This window comes from Haemaphysalis longicornis, unplaced genomic scaffold, assembly GCF_048455015.1.
Source record: "Haemaphysalis longicornis isolate Haplotype H1 unplaced genomic scaffold, Haemaphysalis longicornis Haplotype H1 scaffold_5, whole genome shotgun sequence".
NCBI classification, from domain to species: domain Eukaryota; kingdom Metazoa; phylum Arthropoda; class Arachnida; order Ixodida; family Ixodidae; genus Haemaphysalis; species Haemaphysalis longicornis.
Genome location: NW_027526385.1, coordinates 19,945,576 through 19,971,709, shown reverse-complemented (window position 1 = coordinate 19,971,709; position 26,134 = coordinate 19,945,576). Strand labels below are relative to the sequence as shown.

At 45.9% G+C, this 26,134-nt stretch overlaps 1 protein-coding gene and 1 long non-coding RNA gene across 5 annotated transcripts in view; one reads left to right on the top strand and one right to left on the bottom strand.

The window, feature by feature from the left end:
• Window positions 1-25,830, bottom strand: part of LOC144137943 (uncharacterized) — a 41,949-nt gene extending 16,119 nt beyond the window's left edge. The window contains exons 1-9 of one of the 4 annotated variants that reach the window (XM_077669973.1): window positions 25,616-25,830; window positions 25,424-25,478; window positions 25,246-25,317; window positions 24,714-24,805; window positions 24,461-24,579; window positions 23,334-23,431; window positions 6,002-6,071; window positions 788-840; window positions 632-739 (exon numbers count right to left, since the gene is read on the bottom strand). In XM_077669973.1, the coding sequence (XP_077526099.1) occupies window positions 632-739; window positions 788-840; window positions 6,002-6,071; window positions 23,334-23,431; window positions 24,461-24,579; window positions 24,714-24,805; window positions 25,246-25,317; window positions 25,424-25,478; window positions 25,616-25,677 (729 nt within the window). In that variant the 5' untranslated portion in view covers window positions 25,678-25,830. Of the gene's footprint in view, window positions 1-631; window positions 740-787; window positions 841-6,001; window positions 6,072-7,025; window positions 7,907-23,333; window positions 23,432-24,460; window positions 24,580-24,713; window positions 24,806-25,245; window positions 25,318-25,423; window positions 25,479-25,615 lie in introns of those variants that run through there. The other 3 variants (XM_077669974.1, XM_077669975.1, XM_077669976.1) reach the window with 3 other exon arrangements.
• Window positions 8,226-10,940, top strand: LOC144137945 (uncharacterized). Its single transcript, XR_013315769.1, has 2 exons — window positions 8,226-8,366; window positions 8,459-10,940. It is a non-coding gene; the product is annotated as an uncharacterized LOC144137945 (long non-coding RNA).
• Window positions 25,831-26,134: the final 304 nt, after the last annotated feature.

The following is a 26,134-nucleotide window of genomic DNA, read 5'->3' as shown; positions in this document are numbered from 1 at the left end:
TTAACGGAGCACTGACACGAAAATTTTATGCCACACTTTTATTGCTTTTATCGATGCTTAATGGCCGGGCGAACCCGAAACAGCAGTTCAAATACTTCAGCGCTCGATAGTTCATTACATTGAACGGCCTGAAAATCGTTTGTTTCAGATTCCCGCGCTTTCATCCCGAATGGCGCATATGACAGAATCCCGGCCTGACCTCACCGCTTTGTGCGGACGTCACCGACGCCCGCTTGAGAGGGTGTTGCACCCGCTCGCCACTCGTGGGGCCGGGCGCGTGAAGTGACGTCACGAGTTTTTGACGAGCGCTGTCGCGTCACTTCTTTTGGGATTATGGGATGATGTCACGCTGATGTCCATTTGCTGAGTGCCACTCAGCGCGCTGCTCCATCGGCGCGATAAATGCGATCCAATTGAACTATGTTCTTCGCGTCGCAGGCCGCTCATATTCCAGCCAGGGTATTCTGTTGAGTGAAGGAAGCGAACTGTGCAATAATATTAACGCCGAAAATTGGGGTCAGTGCTCCTTTAAGCTCAGCAGGCAGCGCCTCAGCCGCTAAACCGTTGCGACAGGTAAATCGCTAAAAGCATCCAAGTGGATGAAAATGCCCTGAAAAGGAAGAGTGGTCACCTTTCCGATCTTGGTCTTGTTCAGGCTCCCAAGGTCCATGATGGTCATGCCGTGCTTGTCCAGTTCCAGCTGGGCATGCCGCTTGGAGACGGCCTGCAAACACGGCGGCTTCAGATAGGCGTGAACCCTGGACGGCACACCATAGTTCGGACTTACGTTGTTGCCGATGACGACATCGCACAGGGGGGAGCGGCCAATCACGTTGGACCCTGGAATGGAAAGAAGACTTAGAAAACAATCCCACGGGCGCTTAAAGGAGCCATGAAGAGAAAATACAACTTCGTTTAATTTGAACGAACTAGGATTCAGCATCTCACTCAGCTCCATTACAGCCACAAAAGATGTTTTTTTTAATTAAAAAAAAGGCAAGAAGTATTTTAAAAAATTCCCCGCATTTCCCCGAGGGGAAGAATGTGAAAGTGCGAATGCACGAGTTGAATTTGCGCGGTTCGGTAATGTTCGCGAAAGAGAGATCACACACACACACACACACACAACTACAAAGAAAGAAAGATGCATTTATTCACAGACACCTATTTGTGCTGTCGTTGTACTTGATTGCTAGAGCGGATCTCAGCTTTGAAATTTCGTGTCAGTACTCCTTTAAGCAGGTGCATTAGCCCTTCTCACGCCCGATTCTTGGCCAATCCCCCACGTGGGTATGTGCCATGTCAGCGGCCAGGCAGCGCGCGCCCATCTCCCCCCGTTGCCAAGGAAGACGAGGAGATTCCTGGCCAATCCCCCACGTGGGTATGTGCTATGTCAGCGGACAGGCTGCGCGCGCCCATCTCCACGTGCGCGGACATCGCCGGTGGACGCAGGTTCAGGGTCGCTTAAGAAGTGCATTGCACTTAAAACATTCAAATTTTGCGCCACAGTGACGTGTTATGAGCAAGAATGACGTCATATGGGCCAACAATAAAACAATTTTCAGGGCGTTAACTGCATGTTAGCATTCAAGTGATGCGGTCAAATGGAACTAGAGGCCCCATTACAGACGTCCAGTCATGTGTCGTCGCGACAGGTCAGTTAGGCAGCCACCAATCGCAGAAACAAGGTTCCGTGACGTCATAGAAAAGTTGCGGGAAATTGGCTAGGGGGTCGCGACTGCTTCACACGTTTTCTTTAACATCTCCGTCATTTTTTTGAAGATTGCGATGATATTGATATAATTGTTATCGCACTAAGCAGTCTTTCTAATAAACCCAACTTGTATTTTGTCTTCATGGCTCCTTTAACCCTTTTAGCCAAAAACTATTATTTTGCTTAGCTGTGTGAAGAGTTTTTTTATTGATTAAATACTGGTCAGCCTAAATTTAACTGAGGACGCAGACAAAGACGAAAGACGAAGCACAAGTGTCTTTCGTCTTTGTCTGCATCCTCAGTTAAATTTAGGCTGACCAGTATTTAATCAATTATGATCCAACTAGCTCACATTCTGCCAATTCCGAGTTTTTTTTACAATCTAACAGGACTACCGACATCACAAATGCGAGGTCACAAAAAAAAAAAAAGTTCACCGGGACGGACACTAGGACACTGGCTGCCCATATATCACTTGAACAAGAAACCTACCATGATCAGCATGATTTATGGTTCAAGTAAGACAATAACGTAAAGTTTGTATTGCTATCATTTGTACTCGCAACAAAACTGCGCAATTTCGGTTACCTGTCACTAGTAGCCCAATGAGCCACCCAGGCTCGATGCGAGTGGACACGTGTAAACAATATTGTTTTTTTAGAACACGGAAGTACACGCTGCCCTCTATCTTTGAAGGTTCGGGATTCCTCGTGTCGACAGATGGTGTTAAATGTCGAAAACAAAAAACCACAAAGAGACAGAGAAAGAATTTTGTTTGAGTTGTTGCACCTCAGCAACACTGGGCACCAAAGGGTTTTAAAGGGGCAGACAACCAATTTGTGAAGTGCATGTCCTCCAGCTCGTATGAAAGCCAACATTTTTGAAAACTAGGGAAATTGCAAAGGACTTCTAAATAAACAGGCAAAAATAAGTTCAATTTTGCCCTAAAGTTTCTGAAGACAGAAAGGTGGCGACATGTAGGGTCTAAGAGCGACACTATACTCGGTTACAACTCAAGGACGGCACCACCTCGTGTAGTGTATCACTCCGCCAAAGCGCCGGACCCGTGACGTCAGTGCGCGCGCGTTTTGAAAGGGGTTTGCTATGAATGCGTGATATCGTCTGCCTTGTCTCACGAAGTTTGTTTGTCGTCACAGGAGTCGTTTATAAGCATATTAAGTCCAAGAAATCACAGGAACGGCTCACGCCATGCTCAAAATATTCCCAGTAACGCCCAACTTGCGCCGCGCGGAGAAACATCCGGCTACGGTGATAAGGCACAGCGGCAACTTCCGGTGCCGTTCTTAAGTTGTCACCGAGTATACCTTACGCGTCCAAACAATTCCGTCGATTTCAACGAGATTCAAAATACGCACGGAGGAATAGGAAAGGTTGCACGTTCTCGTCGTTTTAGCTTGGGGACAAGTTTTTAAACACCTCTTTTAATATCATGTGCAGTTAAAAGTGTGTTGCCGCGCGGTTCACTGACGTGGTTGCCACCATTACTTTCGGTGGGGCACGTATGGCTGGTAGGACTAACAAAAGAGATTTCAAAAGTTCTAGGGCGCTATCAGCAAAACCGTTTCGGATTAAGGTGTTTTAAGCGACGCCCTTTTATTTGGAATAAAAAAAAATAAACCTGACAAAAAATCAGTTGTCTGCCCCTTTAAAGGAGCCATGAAGAGAAAACAAAAGTTTGTTTTATTCGAAAGATTAGGTGTTTCATAGTACCCCAAGCGCTTTCCCGGAAGCAAATGATGCTTTATTCACTGAGAAATAAGGCAATTTAAGCCAAAATTTTAAATCTCCCGCTAAAATTGCACATTTGGTGACGTGAGCAATGGTGTCACACGGGCCGGTCCATGAAACAGATACTTAGTATGTCGACTCCATATAGCACCCACACGCGGGAGTCGACCGAGACGGCGGCCATTTTAAAAATGCTAGTAAAACCTAGTGCACCCGCAGCCCTAGTCATGGAATCGCCTGATCCGGAGAACAAAACTCTCGCCGAGGAGCTCGGGCTTGCATTTAACAACCTCACACCACTTGAACGCTCAACGCTTCTAAGTGCACGAGCGGCAAGAGTTGTGGGATACGCGGTGGACGGGAAAGCGACCATTCCGCGATAGCCACAACAGACGAACGCCCTGCCGTCGGCACCGCTGCCTCGTCAGCGCCGTCGCCACGGACGAATACAGACTGGTACGTATGAGCCGTATTTTTATTACGGTTAATAATAGTTCAACTTCAGTAGCAGTATCGCTTATGCCAGTTGGCCGGTGTCGTGTATGGAAAGCCGTTCGCGCGAGCTCTCTGCTTCGACCAGAAAGATACGAGGAATGCGCGGTGTTTACGGCATTTTTCCTCCAAGGTCAGAGCGCCTCGAACCCGAAAATTCGTCTGCGCGACGGCGAGATGTCGAGCTCGGCCAGGCGGTTGTTTCGTACGCATTGGCGCACACGCTTGCGTGTTCGTTCGGAACTTCAACCGTTTACTCCACCGTTCTTTGTCATAAAAAGAATGTGCAGTATGTTTCACGGGCATTTAGCTCGTTATGCAAACTGTAAGCCCTGCCTAACATGCGTTTGCTTTTGCCGGCCTCCGCCAATCGCAGAGCTTAGCCCATGTGATGGCATAGGTTCTGTTGCGGGAAATGAGCTGGTGGGTCGCATGACCATTCCCGTTTTTCCTAATTATGTAGCTTATTTGAGCGAAGTTTGCGTTATAAGTGGTGTCGTTATGGTTCTAACGAGGCAAAAAATAAACCTGACAAAAATCAGTTGTCTGCCCCTTTAAGTCCGCTTAGGTGACTTAAAAGCGAAAGCCAGCGATTATAAAAGACTTCGCTGCTGCAACGTGTTGGAGTCTCCTTCTTAGTCTTTTGACGCAAAGTATTCTGACCGCAATCCACGCAGCAGCTTCCAGTCGGAGCTCTCCTCTGTGGGCCCCCCCATTCTATGCATGTGCCGTCGCGTTCATCTGTCATGAGGCACACGGTGCCGGGTTACCGCTGCGGTTAGCGCACTGGGCGGCCGCTCTGGCAACCTGGGTTTCAGTCCTACACAAACCCAAATGTGTTTTGAAGCGAAGCTATTTACCCCTCAAAGGGTTTTCTCGCGACCGTTGGAGTCAACAGAAAGCTCCCGCAAATAAATGAACGAAATTACTGGCACCGCCAGGAATCGAACCTGGAACGAATAAAGAAATGGAGCGAGAGCCCGTCGTCTGACCAATTGAGCTGCGAGCCCACGCGGAGACGGGGGAGACCTTAGCAAAGAATATCTCTTTGAAGTAATAAAGGGTGTGGTTAAGTGCACTTCACTTGTCTCTGGTTTCTCTTTTTGTACAGCCACGTGTATGAGTTCAAGTGATGTTGCTCGTGTAGTACGGGTATGCTACACGAGCGTTTGGAAGGACATTTGAGTCAAAGGGCCTTTGAAATTTCAAATGTCCTTCGAACTTGAAGGAGTTCCGCCGATCTACACGACGATTTTCAAAGGCAGTTGAAAGTTTTCGCGTTCGCCCGCCATGTTTTGGTGTCGCCACTGCTGCCATGTTTCGTTCTTGGCAAAAATGTAATTTTAGAGTTAAAATGGGAAAAAAAAAAGCAATTATTAGAGATCAAATTGATAACTATCTACAAGCGCGCACAAAACATGCACAAGGAAGCCAGTTTCTTTTTGTCTGTTTTTGCACCGTACCAAGTCGCCTCGTAATCGTAGAGCGAGTGACAGAACGAAAACAAGCGAGCAAGTGAAAAATTATGAAGATGTTGCACTTGAAACACAGTTTTACTTGTAAATAATTGTTTTTGTTATTACGGCTTGCAGAAACTGAGCCCAAGGGTACGACCATTCGTGTTTCAAATGCCTTTAAGACTCTCAAAGGTCAGTTGTCGTGCTCCTTTGACTCAAATGGCATTTCAGTCAAAGGCCTTTGAAAAACGCCGTGTAGCAGCTCAAAGGTGTCATTTGAGTCAAATGACATTCGATTCGAAGGCCTTCGAAACGCTCGTATAGCACGGGTATTATTCTTCAATGACCACTCTCCCCCCCCCCCCCCCCCCCCCCCCCCCATGTACTGCCTATGAGGACAATAATTGAAATGAAATCACAGGCAATGTGCACCATTTTGAGCGCAAACCCGCCACCCGGTTTCAGCAAAAAAAGTTGTGTCACAAGAGCTAAACAAAAAGCACTACAAACTCTGCACACTGACACAATCATTCACGGGTGTCCTCTTGTTGCCAGAGTTGAAACCCGAAAGCAAAACTTGGGCACTCACCAGCCTTCAGAGTGAAAGTCAAAAATTTCGGGGGGGATACATCCACTTCCACCTTAAGCACGGCATGGATCTGCAGGCAGGGGAACGGCAAAGCAGCGGCTTGTAAATCAATCAATTCGTTGATCCATCAGTCAATCTAGCTTCATTTTCCTAAATAACGTTGGCACCAGCTCTAAAGAAAACCCAGGTCAGAGTCAACGGGCACGAAAAGAAGTATCTACCACATTGAACGCATGCAGTGTAAGGCAGAACGGCGACAGAACCAAGAGACAACAGACATGACATGAGTAGCTGGACATGGTCGGCAATAGGAGGTTGAGGAAGACTGAACACGAACTAAGCCAAGATAATCTTGACGTGCGACAGGCGCAGTTGGAAGGTGCTGGGATTCTCGCGACGATGGCCTAGCAAGCTTTACCTTGCCCTCTCAGCGGGCTTTGTTTAAATAGGAAACTCGGAATTTTTCCGTCTTCCTGAAAGGCAATACTAAGGTTTTGTCAATTCTTCCGTACACATGCCAAAAGACTATTCTGCGTCTATTTGTACTGAAGGGCTTATCAAAGAAGCGGCTGTGTATGTCCTACGGAGTTTTGAAACCGCAAAGTGCGTTCGAATTCGTCTACTACAGACGAGCGGGCGGAGGCGTCAGTCAGTGACATCAAATGGCCTTATCCTCGAAAAAGGCAGCTTCTGCGAGTCAACATGTTAACTGTAACACGACGACGACCCTCAATTACTAAGTTTCTCGAGGTTCATTTTGGCGCGAGTACACAACACGAGGACGTCGAGACGCGAGGCCACCACGAAACGAAAGGGGACGCAGACGAACTCTACCGCCCGCCGATGTGGGCACTTGGTTTAATGCTGTAACCCATGAGTGCGAGATGAAACACCGAGAAGCGCTTGACGATATAACTGATATAACTTCGTTTGGCGCTACGTCGTGCAGCCTTGAAGCGTAACTGTCACGCACGGGGCAAAAACGCGGCAAGTCGCGGCACGACGGGAAGCGATTAATACGCACGTTATTGTCGGCATTCTGGTCTTCGGTGTCTTCTGGTCCCTGTATCAACTGCGTCAGATCCACGTCCGACGGGTCCATGCTCGAAAATCGCACGGGTTCGCCAGGTTCACGGCCACACCATTCAAACACACGAGCGTTCGCTGCAAAATCTCTTGGAATGACTTTAGTTAGCCTGTTCGCTTTGCGCCGTAAGAGCAAACTGACGGAAGAGCAACACGTAGCCGACTCGCATAGTGACGGCGAGCTGCCGAATAAACCTATACGTTCGCTGCCCCTTTGCTTATACGGCTTCTTAGATACGCCCCCTAAACTGTGCGCACATCTTTAACCCCCTCCTCCATTTCTTCTTTTCTAAGGTAAGGGAGAGGCCCGAGTAAAAGATAACGCTACGGTTGCAGATGGTTGCAGATTATACGCGCTTGCGCATAGTCGACCCGTGTCATGACCTGCTGACGCCGCAGTGGGCGGGGCTAGAGGAATATCCGTAACTTGGGACGTTAGTTTGGAACACTTACGGCATTTTAATCCCAGAAATTTAGAATTATAAAAGCGTCAGAAGTAGCCGACGAGCGGGGTTACATTTCCCATAGAGAAAAGGTATTTTAGGTCAAGCAGAAACAGGAAATAGAAGAAAATTGGAAGATAATACAATAGGAGTAGAGATAAAAAAGTTGCAGCCACCGATTGCTAATAGGATCAAGCGTAATTGGCTTAAATTTACTTTTAAAGCTAGTTTCCGAACTAAGAGTTCAGATCTCCCGCCAGCAATCACACTTGGCGCACCAACACGCAGTGCAGCGGAGCGCACCCAGTGGAGCAAAACGAACATTCCAGTTTTGCACTCTCTTTACACTTTGCCACTAGAACTCGTACGAGTCAGTAATACTCGAGGCGATTATCTCTATGAATGATTTTAGCATTCCACGAAAAAAGTTTAACAAGGCAAGTTATTTATCGTTTGAGTTTCTTCAACGCGGCAGCCAAAATGGTGTTGACTCAAGAACGCGCCCGCACTCAGACTTGCTCTGCTCGCACATCGAATTTGCAATGGAACGCGCTCTGAACCGCTTGTTTGCAAAGACGGCGTATTGTCGCATCTGTACGATGATGTTCAAGCAGCATTTCCGCAGTATTCGTGTATTCCCCTAATTTTCGGCGCCTCAGATTGCTCATACGCATGGCTGTTAGCGTGCATTTAACTCTCGCCCTGTGCATCGCGGCGAGCCTTTCGACTACCGATGCCGTGAACAACAAGGCGAAAGCTGGCAATGGGGCAAAACTGTGCAAGGAAGAACCGGACATCATCGTCGAGAGGAATCTGGCTTTGACGGGCTATCACAGGTGAAAGCTATTGCTTCTAATACCAGTAGCGACTTTTCAAGCTAGTTAGCGGTTACGTTATTTGTTTCCGTTGCTTCCGTATACTTTTACAGGGAGCTGCAAACTGTGGTCCACTCGAGGAGGAATCGCCTGAAAGTTAAGGGACGGCCGCCGACGCTTCTTGTGCTCGATAACGTGCCTTCGGGTGCTTTTGTTGACGCCCACCAGATAGCAATGCCTCGGTAATTACTTGCATTCGTTCGTGTTTGTAGCCAACCTTCCGTAGCGCGCATGCGTTCCTGCATTACAGGAAAGCCAGCTTTCAGTGATCGGGATACAAGTACGGTAGGATAAAAGTGCGTAATTATTTTAGTTGTTGAAAAGTTTTGCTTCTGGTGACCAGTTTCGGGGTTTATTTCTTCCACGCGTAATTTCTTCCAGTTATGTGAAACTAAAATCGTATGCACAGGAAAACGATGTTTTTTTCATACAGCGAAGCTGTGAATAATATGGCTAGGTCGAGGCTCGACAGTTCATCCGCAACCAATGGCGTCTCGCCGTTTGTGTGACGCCTGCGACGTACGTTTGAAAGGAGAACTACTTCCAATATGGCCGCGCTCGCTTCCCCACCGCTGCTGCGCTGTCGAGCGACAACGAGGTTGCCGAGAACCAACAGCTCTGTAGGCGATTTGTGTTACGAATGTGCTGTAGTGCATCAAGAAGCCGCTTATCGTTACCTGTCCCGTGTGTGTCTTGCCGCGTCGTGGTTTGTACGTACGTGAGGAAATCGTGGTGGCACTGGTGGGCTGTTTTACGTACTCGGAACGTCATCAGCGAACTCGATCTGAGAACGGCAAAGCGTCAAAGCTGGATCTGTTGCTGGCGTGATTGTGGAAATTGTGTCGGTGTAACGCAACCTTTGTGAAGAAATAATGCGATTTGCTTTCGTCTACGGCAGTAGCGGTGACAAGTTGCAAGCGTTTTCGTTTGTTGCTGTGAGCGTAGGCTGCGCCCGATGTTGAGCGCAGGCCTACGTGGTGTCCGTCCGGCCCGACGCGGATCGTGCAAACGTGTGCGGCGTGTTTTTTGGCCGGATACGGCCGCTCGTACAGCCGAACACGTTATTAAGACGATTGCCAAATCTTACAACGTAAGGTATCTTTCCTTGCCGATTCGCGCATTGCTTTAGCCTGCCGGGGTACGAACGGAGCAGCGGTGTGGCGTTTTTTTCCCCCTGGCGTAAACAGGTATGATTAAACATTATTGCAGTGACTCGCGAAGAAGTAAACGTTCGTACACAATTATCCGAGACTGGGTTGGGTAGCTTTAAGAAAATCGGTATGAACCTGCCTTCCTTCGAGAGACGGGTGCCTATGGCGTTCTGTTTGTGACAATGGGCACATTATCGAACATACAAAAGTATGAACGTGTGCGAGTATTGTTGAGGTAATCAAATGTGGTTGCGTTTCGTTTCTGGACTGTCATTAGTTGGTCGTAATCATCAGTAGCATTTTTGAAACGTATAAGAGGGCTAAATAAACATCGAAACTGCATGATTGGTGGATTTTGAACCACGCCGTTGAAGGAAGCCGGAAATGTGTGGCCCCGCAACATGACCACGTAGTTTTTAATGCATTGCCAAAAATACACACGCCCGCAGCTTTTTGTTATGCCTGCTAAGCTTATGGTGCGTATGTTCCCATCGCTACACTAAGTGGCATCAGAGAAACTGACTATGTATGTACTGAGGCTGCGTATTTCGTGTGCAGTGTGGAATTTCTCATAAGTGTCGTGAGCTGTTACAGTTGTTTTGAAATAGCTGAATGCGTTTAGTAGGAATGAACCAATAGTTTATCTTCCCTTTATTTTCATGCAGTTTGTGTGATGGGCTTTATGAGTTATAAAAATTTGTCTATTCCAGCTGTGTTTCATAGTGATGGCTGTAGTTTGATTGCATTTTGGTGCTTGTGCAGTTCAAGTTTCAACAAAGGTGTTGCAGTGTATTGGCAGACATTCAGATTTCCAGTGTCCTTCTCATGATAGACTGCATTATAGAGTGGAGGACATGTTTGAGCGTCTTATCATGGAGCATACTTTAATTTAGATTCAACACCGCTTCCCACTTTTAGATGTTTTTATTGTTCCAGCAACTGTGGAGAGCCTTCAAACAGTGACTGAAGGTGTTCAGGTTGAAGAGCTGCAGTAATAATTGCTAACACCACTAACACTTGTGTATCAGGTAGAAATGAGGTATGTCACCCCTTCAGAATGCTATGTTCATACTTTTCGAGCACTGTTGATTCTGGTTGTACAGCTGGAAGAATAATAGAAAGCAGTGATGTGGCATATCAAAATGGTTCAACTTCAGGCCTCCAGAATGTCATGTCGCTGCTTTCTGTGCGCACTGTTGCTTCCGGCTGGTTCAGACGCAGTAAAAATTGGAAAAACTTACTCAGCAGGTCGCAACGATTTTACGTCACTTCTTCAAGATGCTATGTAACTCCTTTGCAAGGTTGAACTGTTCCTTCTGACTAGAAATCTATGGTAAGAAGTGAAAGCTCTAATAAAATACGTTGAAATGTGTTTATGCCAGGACTTCAAGCTGTGATGTCGCTGCTTTTTATGCACACATTGTAGCTTCTAGCCATGAAGTTGTGGTGAGGGTTGAAGACACTAACATAGTACGTTAGAATAAATTCATGCCACACTTTCAGGCCATGAAATCGCTGCTTCTCTCGCACACACATTGTAGTTTCTGGCCATGAAGTTGTGGTGAGAGTTGAAGATGCTTATGTAGTACGTTAGAATGAATTCATGCCACACCTTAACGCTGTGAAGTCACTGCTTTTCACGTACACACTGTTGCTTTTGGCTTTAAAGCTGCATTAGGCATTGAAAACACTGGTGCAGCAAATCAAAATGGATCCAATGTCAGGCTTTCAGGGTGCCACTTTGCTGCTGCTGGCTGGAAAGTGCGGTAAGAATAGAAAATGCTTGTGCAGTAGCCCATGACACCTTGACAAGGGGCAGTGACAATTAAATATTTCTTCTCCCTGTTCCAGTTTGGTGCTCTGATTGGTTGCAGAAGTGGATAAAATGGAAATGCTTGCATGGAGATGTCGGCACATTTTTAAATAATTCACTTAGATCTCATGTTCATACTCATATTATTGGACCTGTTGAGTGTGGTTGTCTAAATAGGTGCAGTAAGAATTGAATGCACTTGTATAGCTGTTCGTTCAAGTTTCGTATGGGGCAGTCAGTGTTCGATGTCACTGTTTGGTGTACATAGGGGAAGATTATTGGCTTCGGGAAGATTATCAGAAATTAAAATGCTTCCACAAAAGCTTGACATGACATGGCTGCAAAGCAACTACATGTTGAACCGAATATTTTCTTTATGTTTGCTATTTTAAAAGCCTCATCAACAATAAAAATATCTTCACGGTAGGCTGCTGCACATCAGTGTAAAGCCAATGAAAGTTGAATGTAGCACAGAGGTTGCGGGTTCGATTCCCGGCCGCGGTGGCCGCTTTTCTGATGGAGGCAAAAAGCAAAAACGCCCGTGTGTACGAGATTTCGGCGCACGTTAAAGATCCCCAGGTGGTCAAAATTAATCCGGAGCCCTCCACTACGGCGCGCCTCATCGCCTGCGCTGCGTCGGCGCGTTAAAATCCTACAATCAATCAATTGAATGTAGCACAACTTCGAAGCGGACGGATGCATTTGTAGGTCACTATTCGTTTTTTTCCATAAAAGCTCGCAACAGTAATTTTTTTAGGCGGCTGCTAGTGCTTAAGGGTGTTTTTCTATCAAATTTCACCGTCAGTTGGGGTTCTCTGCGTTATCATTCCACTGTAAACTGCGCGGTGGTGATATGACACTAAAGAAACGCCGGCAGGTCTTTTATTACATCGCCGGGAAACACCTTGGAAATGGTCGCCTGGATTGAAAGCATGACACTGTATACTGTCAATCTAACCAACTGACGTAGAGCGTCTCGCCACTCGCGTGTCTCGTGAAGTAGAAATGATTAGTCTTGTAACGTTTCACATCCCGCAGTTCTCTGCTCGCGCCATACGGTGTTGTCGTCTCGTTTAAGCGGAATAAAATAACGCTTGTTTCTTCGCACCTACAGCTGATTTCACAAGGCAGGACACCTTATGCGGCATCGCGACCTCCACGGTTGCGTGCGTCGCCGCGATAGGTGTTTGCAGTGCGTCACTACGTTCGAAACAGTCGCATAGAAGAATGCGTGGCCCGTTGATATCGCAGCCGATTTCTGAAAGACACCGATGAATTTTCGCCGCTGGTTTCCTTTTCACCCTGGGCTTACACAGTCCGTGCACTGCATCCGGCCATTGCGGCGACGAACCGCCCCTTTCTTCCACCCTGCGTTTACGACGCTTGATTTAGCGGTGATGATGGCTGTGGAAGATATTGTACCGACTACATTTCTTGACAATGATTGCACACGCGAAGTGAAGAAATAGTCGAACTGCGACGAGCCCGACAAAATATAACGACGACCATTACGTTATGTTTTTCCAAGCAGACGACGGCTAAGCGACGTGCAGCAGTCGAAATTCGAACTATTCAGACCCAAAAAATCGTGGGCGCGTTGTTTATATGTTTATTTCTGTTGTCTAACAGTAAAACAATCACAGATAGCTTTGATTTAAGTATAAAATACACCGGGAATAGTTTCTATCAAGAATAACCTTTGTTTTAGTGAGTAATTTTTTTTCTCCTGAGCCAGTTTTCAATGAGGACGACTTTTTCTTTTTCCTCTGAAAATCATTCATTCTTCGAAATGAAACTTATATAAACGACATCATAGTCAGATGGTTATACTATCAGCCGCTCATAATAGTAATCATGGGTATAAACAGCTGCAATATAACGAACTATTTTTTCTAACCGCGGAGAGTCAGCTAGCGGCCAAACAACGCTTGTGGGCGGAGCTGCATTCTTACCCTGTCATCAACTATACAACGACAGACTCTTTCGGCGGTGCTAGCCTAGTGTTAAATATTCGAATGTCGTCGGACGGCACTCTAGCCATGCCTGCCACAATCAGCTAGAGTGCCGTCGGACGGCACTCTAGACACTGCGTACACTGAACGGTTACTGTTGAAACTTGCTGGGAGATATCTCCAGATAAAAAGGAAGGATTTTGCGAAGTTATCTCAGCTTTGAAATTTCGTGTCACTACTCCTTTAAACTAACGATCTGAAACATAGTTATGCACAAAGTATAGAGCATGATGTCAAGAGGCTGAGTCTACAAGCCATTTTCTCACTATATTTATACTAACGCCTACGACTTGACTTTTAACTAAAACAACATTTAGCTTATGTCACGTAACTCCAGCCAAGGTGCCAAGTTAGCCGAACAAGTGTGGCATCAGAGCACAATACAGTCGAACACGGATATATCGAACTCCAAGGGGATCACAAAATAGTTCCATATATCAATAATTCGAAATATGAAATACAGTTGAACCTCGATATAACGAACCTCGATTTAACGAAATTCGCGATATAACGAATTTTTTCAAGTTTTCTAACAAAATTTTGCTAAATGCATGTATTTTTGTCTCGATTTTACGAAGTAATTTTGTGCGGCGCTTTCGATTTAACGAAGTCACGGCAAGAAAGGAAGAACGAAATTCCGGTCGAGGCACGTTTTATTTTGCCTCTCAGGCCCTACATTGAAAAAATTCAGTGCTCAAATTGACTCTTGAAGGCTCAAATGAAAGAAAAGCGGTGAAATCTACGGTTAACAACAATTAAAAGCGAAGAACGAAGCTGCACAAACCGCTAGCGGTCATAGACGGTTTAATAGCGCGGCCACTATTTTGACGTCTCCATCGTTGCCTACGCCAGCGCCCTCTATGCTTAGGCTGGTCCGAAGCCTATTTCAAGCTTTTTTTTTTTCAACGCATCATTGCTCACGGTGCTGCTGCTCTAGGTTGTGCTCGCTGATAACCAAATTAATATTTTGTTCGTGCATCGTTAGGTGAGTTTTGTAAGCAGCATGAGCACTCCAAGAGAAAGAAAAGTGTTCCGAACAAGAGCCTGAGGAAGTTCGGTGAAACTGACAGCCACCGAAGTGTGATGGATGCCATCGATGTTCTGCGGAGGCACGCAGGTGCACACGAATGTTAAGACCTTGTTAGCGCTGTCAGCATACGACCGTCACGTAAAGCCCGCCCTGGTCAAGAAACGCCAAGCACTGCTTACGGACTTCTTCACGCATGCGGCTAAAAGGAGGAAATTATTCCACGTTTTGATTGGCTCCTGAAACCACTGTCAGTTGGGGACAAAAGTTAGGGACATTTAGGGAATTTGTTGTTGCAGTGAGCAGGCTTGATGTGGCTTCGCGCGTCGCCTCCTAGGGAATTCCCTGTAAGTAGCTGAGAGGAGGCGATGGCCAGTGTCTAGCAGCAGACGACGCAAGAAACGGCTGGAACTGACGCTTCCTTTTGTAATTACTTCAATTTTTACGGGTGTCTTGCTGAACGATTTTTTTAATGCGGAGCGTGCCTGCCTGACCGTGTCCATGGTGTCGCCCCGAGTTTGTCCTGCGCTGGTTCCTTTATTCTTAAAAAAACTTCAAAATTTCTTTCTCCTCTGTGTGGCCCTAATATATTACTGCTGGCCTGCGCCAACCAATAATCAGATTTGGAGGACGTCTTCTTCATTATTTCTCCGACACTTAATTACCTCTGCGTTTAAGTTTCTGCTTCTTTCAAGAACGATGAGAAAATCATCCGTTCAAGGCTGCGAGATTTACTACAACCGCGCGTGCACCCGGGAGAACAGTTATCGCAATGGCAGTTTTACTTGTGCAGTGTGCCACATTTAAACTAAAAAGAAACGTAGGATAAGATACTGCCTTCTCTAGTCAGTTTCCAGATGTGGTCATTCCAAAATGCATATTTATTGGTAATAGATGGTAGCGTAGCTTATTTAGTGGATCTAAGTCTAAACAAATTTGTGTTATTGCAGGATGCTTGATTGCTACAACACTAGCCCTTTGTAGTAACCGATGTAAAGCAAGCATTAGATTGCTTCCAACTTACAGGCTTCAAGAGCAGATGTGAAGGCCAGTATTAAAATATGCAAAATCTTGAGAACCTGCTGTTGTAAGAGAACCTGCAGTGTAGCATCTCAATCTTAATGTCTTCTTGTGAAGACCTTTAACATGTTCCTCGGACAGATGTCTTATAACTTTTCAGCTTGAGAGGTAGTAGTAGTAGTATGTATTGTTGAATAAGGCGGACTAGCTGCCGGCAATTGCATAGCTGCCGGCAATTGCTCCGCCTAATCGTCCCCAATACCATATCAAATCTCTCAAAGTCATAACACCTCACTTGGTCCTAAAATAACAGACACGCAATGTCACCACACTTCACTTAGTCCTGTGGACTGCAAGAATCCGAGTAGGAGATGAGACACATCTCTTCGCACAATCCAGTGGTCCCTAGAAAAAATAATGTCCTCCGATGTAGCATGGGCACTCCTACTACTTGAATTGGTTGTGAATGTTGGCTACCTGGCAGTTCGTTTAAACTGCAGCATAAATACCAATAAGTGACCAGGGGACGATGACGTGCAAGTGCTTGGGTATTGTCCTCCATGTTATTTCCACGTTCCTGAACAATGTAAAAGGAATATACCAAATGAAGGAGACAGTTTTTAGTTTTACTTATTCCCAGTTTCACGGCCATAGAAGACGACATATCAGAGGTGCTCAGCACAAACATTGTAGGTGCATCCAGATGCTTGTTGAGACCCCTGTCACTGAAAACTAAAAAAGAAATAGCATTTTGAAAACTGGTCAAGCACTACATATATTTCCTTAGGAGCCTCCCATTCACAATTCAAATGAACAAACAGCTTAAACACAGTACACTATTATTGTGTTGCTTGCGTGTATGTTTTTTAGTATGCGTGTGGACACTGACGTTTCTGCTGTATCTTTTTTCCTTTATTTTTTTTCTTGTACGCACGTGGCAGAATTCTCTTATGTTATTATTCTTCGTTTAATCTGCTCAGGTACCACACCCCTCATTAATGTCAGTGGGGCCATAAGGGTATCTTGAATAAATAAACATAGAACACCAAATACATGGTGCTACATCTAGAAATTAACGTTCCTGTAGCAGTTAAAAATTTATAAAATAAATAATAAAATGGCACATTTCCACACATTTCCTAATACAAATAAAAACACGGCCAACTCCAGCTTTCTTCAAAATTTTGTACTATACCAGTCTCTTTGAACCAGGCAAAAAAACTGTAAGCATCTTGAAAACAATTTTATTTGCACGTAAATTGCAGACAGCTTAAAGGAGCCATGAAGAGGAAACACAAGTTTGGTTCATTCAAAAGATTGTCTCATTAGAATCATACTGACACCACTTTTAACGTAAACTTCGCTCAAATAAGCTACATAATTACGAAAAACGGGAATGGTCATGCGACCCACCAGCTCATTCCCCGCAACAGAACCTATGATGTCACATGAGCTAAGCTCTGCGATTGGCGGAGGCTGGCAGAAGCAGACACAAATTAGGTAGAGCTGTAATTACAAACTAGACGAACGAGCGATTTGCGCTTAAATTTAGGGCACATTCTTTACAAAGCAATAAGAATGATGGGACAAACAGTGGAAATTATGAAAGCACATGTAAACATAGAAGTACTGATGCATTCTGCTGTTCGTACTGCGCACAGCATGCTTGGTTTAGCAGCACAGCACTACGGGGCTTGGGGCTGTCTCAGACGACACTGGCCGATTGACGCAAGCAACCTTGTTTTACGTGACCCCATTTGTCGAGCGAGCACTGTTTCAGGGAACGAATATTTTCTCCCAGAACAAAAACAAGCCAGGTTTAAATGCGGGCAAACACAAACCAAACGCTTGCCACGGTATGGTGGCGCCATCTAGGTTACGGAACGTAAAAAAACGCGGGAACAAACCAACACCGCTGTACAGGGTGGAGACAACCTTTGAACGGTCCCGTCCCGCCGCAATTGGGCCAACGGGCTCAACGCGTTATTCTTTTCGTTTCCCACGAGACCTAGCAACGCGAAACAGACAATATGATTCAAACTTCTTCAGTAAACCGCGTTGCGGCGATAATTTTAGCGCGGTTTTGACACAATGACTTGCTTCGGCGGCGAGCGAGCAACCGAAAATGGCGGCGCTGCCAGCGTATACGTGTCTCTACCCTGTACGGCGGATGCGTGAATCAAGGTACTCTAGGCTGCAGAGCGGTCGGTTCCTGTGATGTCACTCGGGACCACGAAAACGCACGATTCAGCGGGAAAATCAAAATTTTAACCTAAATTGTTTAATTTCTCAGTGAATAAAGCACCGTTTGTATCCGGACAAGCGCTGGGGGCACTATAAAACACGAAATCTTTCGAATAAAACCAACTTGCATTTTCTCTTCATGGCTCCTTTAACTTAGGTGTCGCAGAAGCTGTTGTACAACAATGACTTACTTGCTCGTCTCTGTTTTTCTGATTTTGCCCTTCTACGAACAAGTCACATCCTACAGTCGCAATGAGGTTGGTCGACCTGTTAACAGTTACAAAATAGAAAGCTATTGTATTGTGCTTATTTCTAACATTATTTTAAAGTTCTTACTCTCACTCCTGTGACACCTAAGGCTGATTCAGCTGGAGAGCACCCCTATGTTGGCAGCAAATTCTATATAGTGGTATGAAGTGGCAAAGATTTGGTAAAACAAAGCTTTTTTTGTGATGTAAGGATGATGCTCTACCAGGTGAGCGCAAGGGTGGAGATTGCTTCACCTTTGCACGATAATGCATTAATCACGACTAAGTTCAGTTAGGTGTCCTCGACATTTCAGAGAAGTGCCGAGCAAAAACTGTTTTGAAGAACAACTCAGAAATACTAATGGCCACAAATGGGCGGCTGGGCGGCCAGAATGTTACGGTCTCTCTTAACTCCAAACTAAAAACAAGTCAGCTTAAAACAAGTAAAAAATACCTTAAAGGAGTAGCACCACTATTAAACGTTCATAGCATGATTAGGCTCTACTTAAAAGGAGTACTTGAAATATCAAAGCTGAGATAACTATGCAAAAAGTTTCCTTTGTAGCTGCAGATTTTAGTAGCAACCATTCAGTATAACATATTTTAAATCAATTTTAATATTTGCATGCACAAGAAAGCTCCGAATGAATACCCTTTCGACACTGGCATAAGCAAGATACGTGGAGTGCCTCGCCATGCAGTTCGCCCCAAACTGCCGACATTAGGGCTCCAGTGACTTAGCCAACACACTGGCTGCTGATGGTGCACGCTGCACTGCCTTGTGAATCATGTCACAGTTTTGGGACTGATATCGTGTGGCCCAGACGTGTGCGGCCATGGCCAGCTTGGGCCACTCTAGGGCACGCATCTAGTCTGACCATGATGCAATGAGAACAGCGACATCAAGAGTGCCATTCTCTCATGGCGGCCGCCTTGGTGTTCGTTCTGTCCAAGCCAAAACTGACACGAATAAACAAGGCTCAAAATAATTATATATACTGAGGTTGACTATCTAATGTTCCAATCTATGATTCCTGGGCTGGTAGGCACCCATAGAAATGGGAAAAATGTAACACGAGAATTTCATACCAGTACTTTTTTAGAATATTTACATAGACAAATGAACTGCAAGCTAATGACCCTTTCAGCCAGTTGTTGCCCCCATCTGTCCACCATTCCTCAGCTGAGCATGAAAGACTGGTACAATAAAGTGTCAAGTTTAGATCTGACAAGTTTGCAAGCTCAGTGATTCACATTGAACTCTTTGTGTCCTTTCTTTACAAGGATTTAACCTATAACCACTCCTCCCTGGCTTGGCTCATGTACAATGCTTAAGCTTCACGCACATACTGTACTTGGTACAGTTTCATTTACTAAAGTGAAGCCTCCAGCCTCTCGCTGATGTGTCTGTAGTCCACCCAAAATGCACTGCAGAAAGCCAACTTTTTCTAATGATGACGATCGTGGGTGAAGTGAACGCTTCCCGTGATCTGAATTGAACCTGGGTCCCTCATGTTATGAAGCTGACATCTATCCCATTGCGTCATTCCAGCACAGTCGAAGCAATCTGGATTTGCATAGAAGTGGAAAATTACACAGGAAATGTACACCTCCATCTAACGACAATGGTTGTACACTACAGAAGGTCATGGATTGCCTGCATCAGTAAAGCTCTAGAGAGCACAACTGCAGCGCATCAGACCGTGTTCAGTACTGGGCTGGTTAATTTGGTGTTGGACTTGGTTTCGGAAAGCTTCACATCCCCCATTTTTGTCGTTTCAACAGATGGGCAGTTGATTTTTTGTTAAGTCTTCCCGTCAGTAACTAGGACACAGCTACATATTTGGTTGTCATACTACCAGGGTGGTCTGCGAGCAGACACAGTCTGTCTGCGGCTAATTTCGAGTGTACCACAAAACGACCCACTTGTGGAGGCATTCACCTGCTTTCCATGGGTACCCAGAAAGGATGTAGACCAAGCCTTGCTCTCCAGGCCCTGCACCAACATCGTAGGGGCCAAGTCCAAGCACTTCTTTTTTTCCACTGGAAGCCCTCCTATGCAGATACTGCAAGAACAGGATTAAATGCTGTGTCAGCACAACTGAAAGTTGGGTAGGCTAATAATACATCTTTGAAAAACAAAATGCGTAAAAGATGGCGACGTGGAATAAGACCACACAGGACAACCGACTACAAGAAAAAGAACACACATACAGCACATTGTTTTGTGTTTTCTGCAAAAGCAGAAGTGGGCAATCTCTGCCGCATTGTTAATAACAAGGATTATTGAAGTAAAGGGAGGAACGAGTGCAGTGTTAACCTTGCGCAGCCTTTAGTTCATTGTACGATTGGCATGGTTTACAGAATTCCGTTGTCATGTAAGTCCGTGTATGTGGGCCAGACAGGACGCCGTCTAAGCGTCCATCTCGGAGAGCACTTGTTTACGGTAACGAAATCAACGGGTGCAAATCTTCCTGCACATGATAAAAAGTGTGGGTGCCACCCTTTGTTTGACGAGGCTGTGGTGTGTCCCTCCTGCCTGTACGCGTTATTTGTGTGCTTTCAAATGTTCAGTGGCTTTATGCCCTGCCACATCCTATTTGTCCCATATGCAGCTTCGTCCATTCACCTTCAATGTACACTTTACTGACAGTTGCTCCTGGTGCCTCCTCATAAAGGGCCCAAAATGCCGCTTAACCTTCACAGCCCCTTGGACGATCTGATTCTGCCGCTGTCATTTGGTCTATCCTTTCTCTCTCCCTCTTCCGTCTTTTTTGGCTCACGATTTCACGCTTTTGTTTTTCCCTTTGGCCGCGATATCCTTACGTTCTCTGTACAGAAGCGACGTTTTCCATTCATCTCCCGCAACGCAACTGAGCTGCCCGAAGAGCTAGAACGTTGATGCGTGCACACGGCATACTCGCGAGATTAACGCTATCAAACACATGCATACTTACGATCGAGGCACTGCACTTCAAACATCCAGGACAGCGCTTCGGGGAGTACACGCCACCGGTTCGATCAAACTTGAGTAATGTTATGGGCTCCTACACAAAAGGAAAAATGAAACGCTTGAAACTGCGGCCGGAGTGTGAAAGGACATAGCATCGTAATTTGAATTGAGCGTGTGCTGCATACTTGGGCGAGAAACAGGGAGTGGGAAAAGAAACCACACGTACTACGTTCGAAACACGGAGCAAGTGTTGGTTTGCGCGCCAACGTCTGGTTTGTCGTTTTCCACTGTGTCTGTTCCTCGCCCAAGTATGAAGCGCACGCTAAATTTGATTCAAGATTATACAAAAATCGTTAACATCACAATACAGCTAGGAGGCCGAGCTAGGCAGCCACGTAAGCAAGAATTCACGCAGCTTTAGGGTACACAGTACAGTGGTATAAACACAAAAACTACAACAAACATAAAATAGCGATGTTACTGACCTTGCTGGGAAAATGAGCGCATCGATGCCCTCTTTTCCGCTCTTCCATGTCTGTGACTGCAAACGCCGGAGACCGGCATGGCTGATCTACGCTGAGCTCAGGTACAGGAGGCGATGGCTCAGGCTGCAAGTCTCTCTTGAAATGTCGTAGTAGGTATGTCGGATACGGAGATCGCACCAATACTAGCATTCACGGTATATTCACGCATCTGCAGCTTCACTTGGCAGCAATCAACACAAACACACGCTGGGTACTCAAATCGTTCACTCGGGGGACCCAGGGAAATGCTGCGCCTACTTCGGCGTTGTCCCTAGGCGCTCAAAAACAAGCCCAGTGACGTCACGTTTTGATCACGTGACCCAAGGATTTCTTTCCTCCTTTTAGCCGCTCCGCTTCTTCACTACGGCTTGAACATCGAGTGCTGGTGGCAATAAATTGCTCTCTTTGAACGTGGTCATCTTCGTTTCACCAGCGTTCATTAGACAGCTGCGGTGCGGAGAAATCAGTTTCGTAAGGGCTCAGTGGGCATAAAAGTAATTGCTTAATCGAATTTGGCCGGAAGAATTTTATTTACTGTAAGCTTTCCGCTTTCCGGAGCACGTAAGCGCTGCTCCACACAGTGAAGCGGTCCGCGTGTACTCCGCTGAACTCGCAATCATGGCTTTATCTCGAGTGTTGTGGTTGCATCACGCGCCTATACTGCAGAGCCTTTGTACATGAAAAAAGTCTTTCGAAAGTTTCATAGCAGCCTTCCGCTGTTGGCCCGCCGCGCCTAGGCCCCTAAGCCTACCACTGAATAGACGAAAAGAGGCGTAACTTTGAACGAGCACCTCGGCGGGGTGAAGTTCACGGGACATGGACGCGGGCGCGGGTTCAATTGACTATAACAGCGGCATTTAGTAGTGACCGAAATGAAAAAACAAAGAGTGGAAACCTAGTCTGCTATCATATTTAATGAGGCGTTGCGGAAAAAGCACCGGTTTTACGATGACACATGAACTACCGTCGGCTATCCGAATTCCATTGCCCAAGTGTTGAAACTCTTAATTCACACAATTTTCGCGGCCAGTTTTAGTACAAATTTCGCTTTAATTGGAGAGGTAACTACATAGCAGTTGTTGCCTGGCGAGGGCCAAAGTGTTAAAACCCCAATAACTGGTTAAATGAACTGTAAAATCGAAACCTCGATTTTACGAAATTCTCGATTTAACGAAATTTGCGGCCCCAAGTACGACTTCGTTATATCGAGGTTTAACTGTATCCCTATTTGAAGCGTATCTGAAAACTCCGCACATCACTGAGAGCTTTTCAAAGTCGCTACAAACAGTAGTTTACCGATTTGTTTCTCGCAGCACGGTAAATTCAAGCCACACCGCTACAATCACCGCACCTTTACATAAGAAAAAATCTAAGATTCGCTTGCTTCTTCTTCTACGTCATATGTTCACAAGGCTGTTCTAAATCCAAAGTATTTCATTTTTCGTGAACATGGCTCCGAAACGTGGGCCGTGGACAAAAACTCGTAACACGCCAGAGGATCCCCTGGGTGATCCACCACTGAACACCACTCAAGCACGCAGAAAAAATGCCAGAAACTGAGCGCGTCAAGAGAAGTCGCCATCATTATCACATCCACCTTATCAGGAGAAGTGCACTTGCAGGAGCACTTGGGGCGCAGCTTTCGATATATCGAATGTGCCCGTGATCGAGAGTTCGATACACGTGTACAAGAGCGCTATACTTTTGCACAGGATTTCCAAGGGGATGTTCATACTGTTCGATATAGACATTAATTCGATATATCCGTGTCCGACTGTATCTATCTCACAGCCAGCACGCTATAAATTCACATCCCTATGCTGATATACGTTTACTGTCACAAGTTATTGGCTGTAAATGTCAACGAGCCCACAGAAACACAGATATGAAAAGCATTTGTGCACTGTGCCTAGTGAACCAGGTTTTTCAAACTTACCTCGGCAAGGGTTCCTTCACACTCAGGGACCACGAAATGAATGCCGCCTTGTGGTTTCTCCAAGGAGAACTCAACGCTGACGCGCAACGGCTTGCCTTCTGCACGAAAGGGGGAGACAGCTAGTCAGGAACCATCTCCACCAATGTGAAACCTGAGGAAGGGGCGAAGCATGCAGTGCATAAGCGTATTCTTGGCGCCTTGGCGTTTTTGCCAATGGAGATGTAACCGTTCAGGGGTAGAGGTATACAGCTTTACAGTAAAAGTCTCGTGCCTTTGAAGCACGAAGCGTTCTAGCGAGTGGTGTAAACGAGTGTTTGGGTGTTTTTTAGTACGCGTTACAAAGCGTTCTAGCACGAGGCATAAACGAGTGTCCCGGTGTTTTTTAGTATGCGTTACAAAGCATTCTAGGGCAAGATGTAAACGAGTGTCCTGGTGTTTTTTAGTGCGCATTACGAAGCGCTCTAGCGCGAGGTGTAAACCATAGAGTTTCATACTACTATATACTAGAGGGAATCTGGCGCTGAAATCGCAAGCCGCCGTGGGTGGCGCCATTGCAGCTAGCGACGTTCCTCGCCTACTTGGCTTAGCTAAGCCGTACGGCTTCTTTTTTGTCTCGAAGCCAGAAGGGTAACATTTTTGTCTTCTGCATCGTGCATAAGGCTTCTTAATAATTACTGACAAGTAAATCTTTGTGGAAGTTCAATTTCGTAATAACGAAACAAATTTCAATAATCTTTTAGAGTAATATTGTCACTTTTTTGCAGCCAGAGGCAACTTTTCAGCCTGTACACGAGCCATGCCAAGGACAAGTGGAACGTGCCTGCCCGGTACATGACGGCACGCTCGCTGAAGCGCAACGGCATGCTCGCTGAAGTGGCGCCAGATTTCCCTCTAGTGTATATTAGTATGAAACTCTATGGTGTAAACGAGTGTCCCGGTGTTTTTTAGTATGCGTTACAAAGCATTCTAGTGCGAGGCTAAACGAGTGCCCCAGTGTTTTAGTACCGTGACTACATGAGACGGCAGTTACGACGACGACATTAGACTCTAACAGCCCTACCCCATAAAAAAACATTGACACAGCTCACCGTAGAGAGAAGGTGAAGTCATGAAGTGTGAATTCATACCTTGAACAAGATGGGATGCCTCTGACGGAATGCGTACCGACAGCTCCCCATTACCATAACCAGGGTCAACCGACTTAACAGCTGCCATGTGAGCAGCTGAAAAGGTGTCGATGTTCCGCCTAGAAAAAGGTTTAGAAGGAGATCACCTAACACAAAGTGCTTATGATTAAAGACCAAAACTACTATCAAATGACTGAATATCCCTGTGCTTTTTTTGACACAGCACTGGTGAAGGACTACGTCCTGCACGTACTGTTTGTTGTCTCCTGGGCATACATCCAACGTCGGATCGTTGTACTGGAAGGTGCATTCGAACTGGTCGTTGATGCGGATTCGGTAGACACGTGGACGGTTGTTAAGGGAAATGGTATTAACGGCGGAATGACTGGTCATCTCTAAACTGCACTATTAATAAGAACAAAGAATAGTACTTTCAGGTGTGACGTCAGGAGGCCTACTGTGACCAACACGATGGTACGTAAGGGCGCGTATCTTGTTGCGCGAGCATCACATCATTTATTCCGGGCATGTTTGGAACGCACTAAAACAGTAGCGTAGGCTGCATGGCTTGTGTTTTGTTGCGCTAAGGTCTGGTTGTCTATGTTTAGGTAAGGTTACGTTTGACGTGAATCGGCTGGGTTGAACGACGGCGCGCGAACTTGCACTCCACTCATCATGGTATACAATATATCCAGCACGATCTCACATATTCACGGTTGCAGAATTTGGACGATGCAAAAGTAAAATACCGTAGAAGTACGACCAGCAAAGCGAGAAAGGATATGACTTAGCTTGCAGTTGATCCTGATCCATCTTAAGTCGGGCTTGGTAGGGATCAGCGTCAACTCGACGAAACCCTGCGCCAGATGAGAATGATGGTTTCACTGTGCTTACTCGCAAGCAAGCATGACATGTCATTAGTTTGAACCGAAAGCAGCACGTTAAACAAGTGGTTGCACTCACAATCAGCGACTGGCGTTGAAAGTTGATGCCCGTGATGCACAGCACCTGATGAGACGTGAAGATTGAAAGAAACACGTAAGCCAATTTCTGTTATAAGCATCAACGCTTTTGTCACTAAAAGGAAAGGCAGTGCAGCCAACTTTGTTTGGCAACATCTGAACACCGGTGGTACGATGAAACCGAGATACTTATAATTTGTACAGCCGTTGATGCTCGTGAGGCTTTTTGAGTTTCTTCATCTTTAGAGGTGTCATGATTTTCTCGGACGTCTTCAGGTGCGCCGACCAGACGTTGGTATGCACTATCCTAGGTAAACAACGTGGGAAGATGCGAAAACATCACGGCGGCAACGGAGCACAACGCTGCCATCTTGGAAATACGCGTGATGTCCGCTTCGATGCCGATTCCACCAAGGTAAATGATGCCACTTTTGTGTGACAACGACCATCGCCTACTTTCTTTGCGCTGATCAAATATTTTAGGCCATAGAATGTCTTAGGACAGCTGGTCCCTAGGGACCATACTGCTACCGTTGAGGTACTGAGGGGTAGGTGAATCGGTGAATTTATTGACGATTCACCAAAAAATTAATCATTATCGTCAGGCAGACGGTTTTGTCTGTTGGGGGCGAAAGACGCCGTCCGCTCATCTATTTCAGAGATTTCATGTCCTCTGCCCACGTGCTAGGGCTTCAGATCAGGTTGACTTTTA